This window comes from Schistosoma mansoni, chromosome W, assembly GCF_000237925.1.
Source record: "Schistosoma mansoni strain Puerto Rico chromosome W, complete genome".
Lineage (NCBI taxonomy): Eukaryota > Metazoa > Platyhelminthes > Trematoda > Strigeidida > Schistosomatidae > Schistosoma > Schistosoma mansoni.
In genome coordinates this window covers 12,110,270-12,120,191 of record NC_031502.1, presented here as the reverse complement: position 1 = coordinate 12,120,191, position 9,922 = coordinate 12,110,270, and the positions used below count along the sequence as shown (strand labels likewise).

The window sequence follows — 9,922 nt, the reverse complement described above, 5'->3', positions numbered from 1 at the left end:
ATTCTGAAAACTGATTAATTCGTTACTAAACTGTAGTCTCAACTAATTCACGTTCAGGGAAACTTAGAGGATAATAGGATCATTTATGAATCTACCAGAGAATTTACTAACTTAATGAATCCACCTGTGTGAAAACTTATTTTTGGAAGTATTCAGTGGAGTTTGTGGAATAAAGTCAACATCAATACTGAATCATGATTTCTCATCGTGAATTAAAAGAATACAGCTTCAGTGACAAGTGTATATTTCTACTTCAGGAAGATCTAAAATAACTTCGCAGAACTTCTCATAGTATCCAATCGTTACAAAGCTGTATTTCTATTGATGCAAAATATAATGGTAGGTTGTAAGTAGTTACATTACAGCTTGAAGAACTAACCTGTCATTATGCTAATTTTCATTAAGTTAGAAGTGAACCTACGTATATTAAAAGTTTCTTAAAGGAGCGACAACCAAAATATGTAAACTATAACCAATTATCTTGAGTTTAAGAGATTATTCAAGGTTAATGGTTTATGGAATTATAGGGGAATCCCAAGAAAATTGGATCGGACCACCTTATTGATGCAAATTAAAAACAATCTAGATCTTGAAACGAAGTTTTGAACAGTGGGTATAACATATTTCACTGATGTATGTTGAACACACTCTTAAAAAACTGAAATGATGGAAATATAAATAGCGGTCAGAATTAACGACGTGAATTGATGAAGAGAACATCAAAAAATCAATGCAAGTCAACCATATATAGGTGTTTCGATTACTAACACATACCGAAAACAAACTGAGACAGTTAAAGAGGAATAAATGGAGTCTCCAAGCCCTCACACAACTGATTTGGTGAACGCAAAGTACAATGAGACCAAGCACCTCAAATAAAATACAATGAACCAACAGAAGATAATAACTTAGAGTGAAAGGAAGATTTCGAGTGACTGGTACATTTATGTTAACTATTCACACAAATAATTACGATATCGCCACTAATTTTAAGATTTATTAATTCGATTTCACTAACCTTAACCACGATATCGCCGACTTCAACCCACAAAATCCAGCTTCAGTCCACCATTTTGTAGTGTTAGAAATTAAACCCATATAAATATCTTGGTGTTTTCATTTAGGAAAATCGTAGCTAGTTAAACACAAATTCACAGATTAAGATATATGTCACGCCCAGCACTAAAGATACAACTACTTAGTAGATAGAGCGATAACTCGTATTAGTAACTACATTCTTGAAATACATATAACATATCTGGGATACATCTATACAAATACTAGGTTGAGAATAGGAAGCACTGGTGAAAACCAACCAAACAAGCCAGTCTGATACAGGTCTGTGTGAATCTGAAGCTTGATCCAGCAACTCCAGTAGATGAACTGAAAGTTTCTAAAACAAAAGCAGAGTAATAGATTTTGATTGTTCTATGACTCATCATCACTTTCTTATTCTAGACAGAATAAGCTGTAATGAAAGAGAACACAGTTCGAAGTAAATAAGACAAGATATTAAATTTTCAGTGTGTACGTGCACATAGATTGGCAGTGGTAAGAAAATTCACACTAAGACATATAAAAATATGCCAACAAAATATTCAAGTAAACAAACACTTCAAGATGAATGGATGAATGCATAGCATAGTGAATTATCAATGCTACAGTTGTTTATATACCATGAAACAAAATATGAATCAAAACAAATTGTAGGACGAATCAAACGAGAACGGAAAAAACAATAAAGGTAGTAAGAATAAATACATAAATAAATAAAATAATCCCAAAACTTAAAATTAATAGTAATACATTGTAAGAAAATAAAACTCGAAGTAAAAGTAAGTAACTGGAAACAATAATAATAATAATTCAACTGCAAACCACTTCCGTATTATATAATTATGCATTCGTACACCGGCATACACGAGCGCGCACATGTACAGCCTACACATAGTGTACATTTAAATAAAACTCCGTTCAATAATGGCCACACCAGCGTAGCTTCGACCAATTGTTAAATGGCTTGGAAGTATTGACCAAGTATTTCCAATAGGATCATATTTTTCTATACTGGTCAAATTATTCTCACCATCTTCACCACCGATAATATAAAGAAAACCATCATGTGCTACTAGACCTGGGAAGGAAAAAAATATTTTGTGAATGTTTTAAGGATTACAGAATATCATATTACTAGCTGATAAATTTACACATTAATTGACTTATATTTTAGTTGAATTAATTTAGAAACAAGAAAACTGGACTAGTGACTTGGCTAGAATGATGACATGTGAGCATGTTATCCACCCGTGAAGAAGTTATACATGATTATCGTTAAAATTTAACCTTCACAGTATATCGTGGTTACTCAGATGGTCCGAGCTTAAGAATAGGCAAAAGCTCGGTAACTAAGGTACGATTGATTGAGAGCTAATGATACTGTTCAGTTGTCGAAACACAAAAATTAGGGACCGAGTTCGAATAAGCACCTCAAGTCAGGCACCATAAACTCTTCGAATTGTTAACAATCCAGATGAAACTTCTATAATTCACTAAATTGATACAAAACCGGATAAAGCTTTAAAAAGAACATGTTACATTTGCAAATATGGTTAACAATTTATTGGAAAACTAATGAATAATATATACAGATAGAATTTGGTATTAAGATTAAAATCATTAGTGAACAATTAATACATGTTCATGAAACACAAGTAACGATGAAATATCCCATCCTATTGATAATAGTTTTAAATTTTAACATCTCATTGAAAACACAGCAAACAAATAAAATTATGCATATTACGACTAACATATCATTCTTAACTTTCAAAATACAGTGGGGAATATCATGAAACAGATATTTCAAATAGTCGCTCGAATTGTCTGACATCTAAACAAACAAATTCGATCAGTTAGAAAGCATGTAGACTTACGGATAATTGATAATTTCAACGACTATGAGTCTAGAACAGTACTCTATAAGGCCTGTGTCCCCGTGGCCCCCAAATGTCCTGGTACGGCCGAGAGTGGGGAGAGTCCGCTCTCCCTCTCCAAATGCTCTTACATGGCCACGCGAATATATAGCCTCTACCAGGGAAGTCCTACTCACTGACTTCTCGCGCCATGGGTGTTATTTACGAAAGTGAGAGGACGAAAAGTGAATGTCCGGCACTTTACCCGGGTTGGTGGACACGGAGGGTCCGCCTAGGGGAGTTGGAAAACCCTGATTCCAAACCAATGGTGCACATGGGCTCCAGTATCCTGTAGGAAAAAATGGCGCACGAACCAATCGTTGGTCACCGGCTACCATGGGACTGCATCTCCTCACGATGCTCCACTGCCTTGTGGATCAGACATTTAGGTCAAAGGCTCCGGGTGTGGCCCCCTAAGAAAACCACCTGCTTCGGTTTGGGCACCCGGGCAGTATCACAGCCTACACACAAATGGCATGAAATGACGCACTACACTAACTACACTGCTCTCGTTCCTAATAGAAGAAAGACAATTTACATTATCATTATTATTATTACTACCATTATTATTATTATTATTATTATTATTTACTACGTCGCTTTTTCACTCCCTTTATTCCCAAATTGTGTATCCTTCCTTTCCAACTTATGCAGTAGCTCGCCCATGGTGGAAACTCTGTTCTATCTAAACGATCTCCAGTCACTGTCTGGTTGAAAGTGAATGCTTACACCGATTAGGAATACTGAACCAGCCTTTCTGAAACCACGTACGCCGTTCAAGCTGACTTCCTTCAACATTCGCACACTAATGCAGATCGGACAACAGATAGGGCTGGCTATGTGTTTAGAAAGTCTTAATGTTGATGTTTGTTGTCTATCCGAGACCCGTATTCAAGACTCTAGTGAAGTACTACAAATTCGTTCTCCATCTGTCGCCTCGAAAAGCTTGTTTCACGTGCGCTTATCCGGGGACCCTGTGGCATCTTCGTCTGGTCTTGCTGGCGTTGGTGTTGCACTAAACGCTAGAGCTGAGGCAGCACTAATCGATTGGATCCCCATTAACAGTCGGTTATGTGCTGTTAGATTAGAAAGTTCCACCAAAGTGAGAAGAAATCGGTGAGAAACGGTGTCTTTTCGTCATCTCCGCCTATGCCGCGACAGATTGCAGCCCAGATGCAATCAAGGATGAGTTTTACCATCAGTTAACTGTTCTTCTCCAGAAAGTGCGTTCGGCAGATATTGTAGTACTAGCCGGAGACTTGAATGCACAGGTCAAGCGTCTAGGCACAGAAGAGAGTCTTATAGGTGGCCGATGGGGAATTGTTGGTCGTAGGACAGATAACGCGGACCGTCTACTTAAACCTTGCACATACCACAACCTGTTTCTGGCTAGCACTAACTTCCGGCAGTCATCGCCAATGTGCCACCTGACGTCCTTCTTCTGTATCTCAAGCCTGGACTCAGACCGACCACATCTCGGTCAGCTACCGCTGGCGTGATTGTGTACAAGACTGCCACTCCTTTTGGAGTACCTATCTGGAGTCTGATCATGCCCTGGTCTGCGCCAATCTTACCTTACTTTTCAGTGGCCAACGAATTGATCTTCATCAACGGATTGATGTTAGTAAATTTGTTGCAACTTCTGTTGCAAGTAAGTATCGAACTAAGCTAACTTCTAGGCTAGCTACCATCCCACCGAAAAGTATAGATGAGCATTGGTTGCAACTGCATGATGCCATGAGAATGGCGAGTAAAGGCGCTTGCGGCTTCGCAAAACGTCCCGCTTATAAGCACTGGGTTTCTTCTGGCTCCTTACAACTGATCGAAGCCCGTCGGTCTACTCCGAGTGACCGTGAGTTTGACCACAACCGAGGGCTGTTACGCAATGAAATCGGGCAAAGCTCGCGTAAGGACCGAGAAGCCTGGTGGTCGGAGCGTGCTAATGAGATGGAAGCAGCAGCTGCATCTGGTAACTGTCAGAAGCTCTCCCAACTCATCCGAGCCACTGGCAGCAAGAAGTCTGGTGTGAGTGAAACAATCTACGAGGATGATGGGATGCCAATCACTAACATCTCTCGACGTCTTGGACGATGGTCAGAATCCTTCGAAGGGCAGTTCAACTGGCCTGCTGCTCTGGCAACATCAACCAAATTGACCTGCCCCCCATGGCCGGTGACGAATGATCCACCAAACGAGGCAGAAGTCCGCAAGGAACTCCAATTCTTGAAACGTTATAAATCACCGAGCTTGGATGACTTACCTCCGGCTCTTGTTAAAGATGGTGGTGACTTTCTGACTAAGGAATTGACTGAGTTGTTTACAAAGGTCTGGGAGCAAGAAAGTGTTCCAACGTCATGGAATGAGTCGATAGTTGTCCCTATCTTTAAGAGCAGTTCACGTCGTTCCTGTAACAACTATCGGGGGATAAGTCTACTTCCGATTGCGTCCAAATCATTGGCTTCTGTCATTCTTCGTAGGTTGTTCAAAGGCTGAGAAATATTGACTCGCAAGGAGCAGGCTGGTTTTCGTTCTGGTCGAGGATGCATTGATCATATCTTCACCCTTCGCCAAATGTTAGAATATCGTCATACTTATCACAGGCGAACAATCGTAGTGTTTCTTGATATCAGGGCTGCTTTCGATTCGTTGAACAGGACTGTTCTCTGGGATTGTCTATTGAAGAATGGTGTGCCTGAGAAGTTTATTAACATCTTAAAGGCCCTATATACAAACACCTCAGGTAGAGTGAGGGCATACAACCAACTCTCTCCATTGTTCCATTTAAGTAGTGAGGTTAGACAGGGTTGCCTAATCTCACCATTCCTCTTCAATTTTGCCATCGACGACATCCTGGAAACAGCTCTGATGGATGTAAGTAATGGCGGTGTGGATCTGCTGCCTGGAGAAAGACTTCTCGACCTTGAGTATGCGGATGATATTGTCTTAGTGTGCGATAATGCCCAAGCCATGCAATCCGCACTTAATCAATTGGCAATCAACGTCCGTAGGTATGGTATGTGCTTTACATCTTCGAAGTGCAAAGTACTCCTACAAGACTGGCAGGATTCTAATCCTGTACTCACCCTGGATGGTGAGCAGATTGAAGTAGTTGAGAAGTTCGCGTATCTAGGTAGCTGCATAAGTGCTGGTGGTGGCGTGAGTGATGAGATCGATTCATGTATAGTGAAAGCCAGAGCGGCTAAAGCCAATCTGGGCTATCTTTGGCGCCTTCGTGATGTTAGTCTGGCTGTAAAAGGTCGAATTTACAACGCTTCGGTGAGAGCAGTTTTGCTCGATGCTTGTGAAACCTGGCCTCTCCGAGTTGAGGATGTTAGACGACTCTCTGTGTTCGATCATCGTTGTCTCCGAAGGATTGTTGACATACAGTGGAAACACCATGTTAGTAATGTAAGGGTTCGGCATCGTGTGTTCGGGCACAGAGAGGGTAATTCGATTGGTGTCACCAACTTGAAACATCGACTTCGGTGGCTTGGACATGTTCTACGAATGTCGTCCCAGAGACTTCCACGTCGTGCATTATTCGCCGACTCTGGGACTGGTTGGAAAAAGCGGAGAGGTCAGTGTATGACATGGTGTCGTAGCATAAAAGAAAGCTGCAAAGGGCTAGCTTCTGATGGTCCTTCACGACTCCCTGGCTGGGGTCCGAGAGATGGTGCAACACAGTGGCTAGAGACGTTATCAGATATGGCTCAGAATAGAAGTCAGTGGCGATCCTGTTGTAACCTTCTTTTACTTTCTACATAAAGAGTGGTTCTAACTTTCTTAACTGAAAGAGTCTTCTGGTTGTACATTTCAGTCCCCCTTATCTTTTCATCCTTTCTCTTCGTATTTTCATTATTTTGTGTGGCGCATATGTATCTGGTGCCCTTTTGTACCAATATGTATGTGTTTAAATAAATAAATAAACTGTGTCCCCCAAAAGCATGAATATTATTTGTTTATAGTTACTAAAGACAAACTGAAAACGGAAGTCATACGCCAAAAAAAGCTTGGGAGGCACTGTGGTCGTAATTACTCGACATGACAAGATAAATTAGGTTTAGATCCTCTTTAAAAAAGATGAGCTGTGTCTAACGTTATGCGTCACTTTAAGTCACTTCGTCATTTATAAAGGATCTCAAATCTAACAGTGATCTGCACAAATATATTCAAATATATCCTAAACATCACACAAGATTACTCCAGATACAGCTGTGTGAAAAAAATATTCCAAAACTCCTTCTTAAATAAGTTCTCCAGGAGATAGACATACTGTTGCGAATGAGAACACAGGTGAGGACAACCAACTATGTATTTAGCACAAATTACAACGTTACTTGGTAAAATACAAAAACCATGCTATGATACACTATTTGCAAAATGTTCTTCAATTGCCTCAGGCTTCATTGTTCCTGGATTTTCACACAAATTGCTTTTTATTTCTGTTCTTCTCTTCTTGATCTTCTCAATCTTCTGCTGTCAGATATTCTATTCCTTACTCACCATATATACTACTTATGTTGATATCAGTAGCTCACACCACACTCGTCCCCCCTTTTAATAAGCTGTTCTCGCAATCTTTCTGATCGGCGTACCATTGTCTCCTTTGGTGCTGTTCGTGACTCGTGCTCATGATGTTCTTGAAACCATCTCTGTAGTTGACTGGCATTTACACGCTTCTGCTTGTCTTCTCTCCGGATCGTGTAAACTGGGCCGCGTCTCTCCGTGATAATGTACGGTCCCTCCCATTTCGGGATCAGCTTTCCTGACCCTGGTCCTCCTTCAGTGTTAGCTCTCCGTTCTCTACACTTTACCAGGTCCCCCACTCTAAAAGGCTTCCACGCTCTTCTCTGCTGTTCCGCCTTCTTGATGTCTGATATTTGTTTCTTTTTCACGTTCTTTATTGCCTCCGTCCTCTCTTTCCTTAATCTTGTTGCTGTCCACTTCTGCTGCTGTGGCCACGTTTTACTATGCATTGGAAGTCGTGGCTGTCTACCATACATAAGTAGGAAAGGTGATTTCTTGGTTGTTCCTTGGATGGAGGCACGATGCGCCAGCAAAATTAGTGGTAACTCTTTCTCCCAATTCCCTCCTTTAGATGCTAACCATTCCTTTAATGTCCGGTTGTTTCTTTCCGTAAGCCCGTTCGTCTGAGGGTGATACGGTGTAGTTCGTATCCTCTTGATGCCGAACTGCTTTAAACGGGCCTTAAACTCGTCACTTTCAAAACAGGGACCCTGGTCGGTTAGTATCATCTTCGGTACTCCATGACCCGCTACAATGTGCCGGATTATTACTTCGGTCACTGTTTTCGCCCGCTGGTCGGCAATCGGTACAGCGTCGACCCATCGTGTAGCATGTTCCGTCATTACTAGTAAGTATCGGTTGCCGCTATCCGTCTGTGGAAATGGTCCCATCACATCTACCGACCATAGATCACCGACTGCGGTTACTGGGACCGACTGCAATGGCGGTTGCATGTATCTATCGCTTTTCATTAATTGGCACTGCTGGCACGTCAACACATATTGGGCCACATCGTCTCTCATGCCTGGCCAGTATGCACTTTGCCGTAGTAAATCTGTCGTTCTTGCGATACCTGTGTGCGCTACCTGATGGCATTCGTGTATCATCTTACGCCGCCAGTCTTTCGGGATCACAGCCACCCAATTTTTGTCATCATCCTGCCAGACCAGAGCTCCATATGTGTTCACTTTCAGTCTTTCCTTTTACCGAAGCAACATTATTACCTCCTTGTCCATTGCTCGTTTGTCAACATCTGCCCCCTCTCTTATCACTCTGATTACCTCTCGAAGTTTAGGATCAGATTTCTGTTGCCGGACGAGTTCTAGTGGGTCTCCCTCTATACTGTTCACTGCGTATGCTGTCAATGGAAGCTCGGCTTCCATGTCTGGTCTTGACAGGTAGTCCGCCATTACATTTTCCTTCCCTGGAACATGCCCGATACTGAAGTCATACTCCTGCAGACGTATCATCCATCGCGCCAACTTCCCACGTGGGTCTCGTGCTGTTTGTAGCCACTGCAGAGGTTTATGGTCAGTCTCGATGTGAAATCGTCTACCTAACAGATATGGTCTCCACTTGTCTACTGCCCACACAATCGCTAAACACTCCTTTTCGATCGTTGAATACTTCTGTTCCGCAGGCGTGAGAACGCGACTTGCGTATTCCACCACTCTATTAGACTGACTTAAAACGGCACCTATACCATGGTCACTTGCGTCTGTTGTCACTGTAAACGGTTTCTCCAGTTCGGGCAGTCTTAGCGTCATCTGGCGGTCGTCCAGCACGTTTTTGATTTGATTAAACGTTTGTTGGGCGGTTTCAGTCCACGAAAATTTAGTGTTACTCAACAACTTATAAAGGGGTGCTGCTATTTCGTTGAAATTCTTGATGAACCGACTGTAGAACGCCGCCCTTCCCAGGAACTGTCTCAATTTCCTTTTCGAATTCGGTACTGCAACGTTCTTTATAGTCAGAATTTTCTCCGGCAGTGGTCTTATTTCTCCATTTCCCACTTTATGCCCCAACAACGTGATGCTACTTTTAGCCATCTGTGACTTGTCCTTATTAATTCGAAGTCCGAATTCTTCAATTCGCTTCAAGACCGCTTCCACATGCTTGACATGATCTGTTTCTGTCTGGCTGTGGTAGATTTTAATGTTCTGTATATCACAAAGATCTACTTCATCATTTCATAAATTAGGTGCTAGTTTTTTATAATTTTACATTAAATTACTGTTCCAACTGTCTCTAGTTCCAGCACTTGACCTCTGTTCTGCAGATTAGGATATTTCCCCACTTCGTTCGCTTGCCACTTTTGCTTGTGCTTTTTCTCAGTTCTTCATAGCCACCAATGTTGTAAGCTAGCCTTTTGAGAACCCACTATTCACCGTATTATTATTGTGTGCAAACCTGAATTTCGTGAC

General features: G+C 41.6%; 1 protein-coding gene across 1 annotated transcript in view; it reads right to left on the bottom strand.

Moving 5' to 3' along the window:
- Nucleotides 1–1,401: 1,401 nt before the first annotated feature.
- Nucleotides 1,402–9,922, bottom strand: part of Smp_141890 (kelch-like protein) — a gene marked incomplete at its 5' end in the record, with an annotated part of 19,909 nt that continues 11,388 nt past the window's right edge. Inside the window, one exon of the mRNA XM_018788557.1 lies at nt 1,402–2,134. Coding sequence (XP_018654088.1) covers nt 1,959–2,134 — 176 coding nt within the window. The 3' untranslated portion in view covers nt 1,402–1,958. The remainder of the gene's footprint in view (nt 2,135–9,922) is intronic.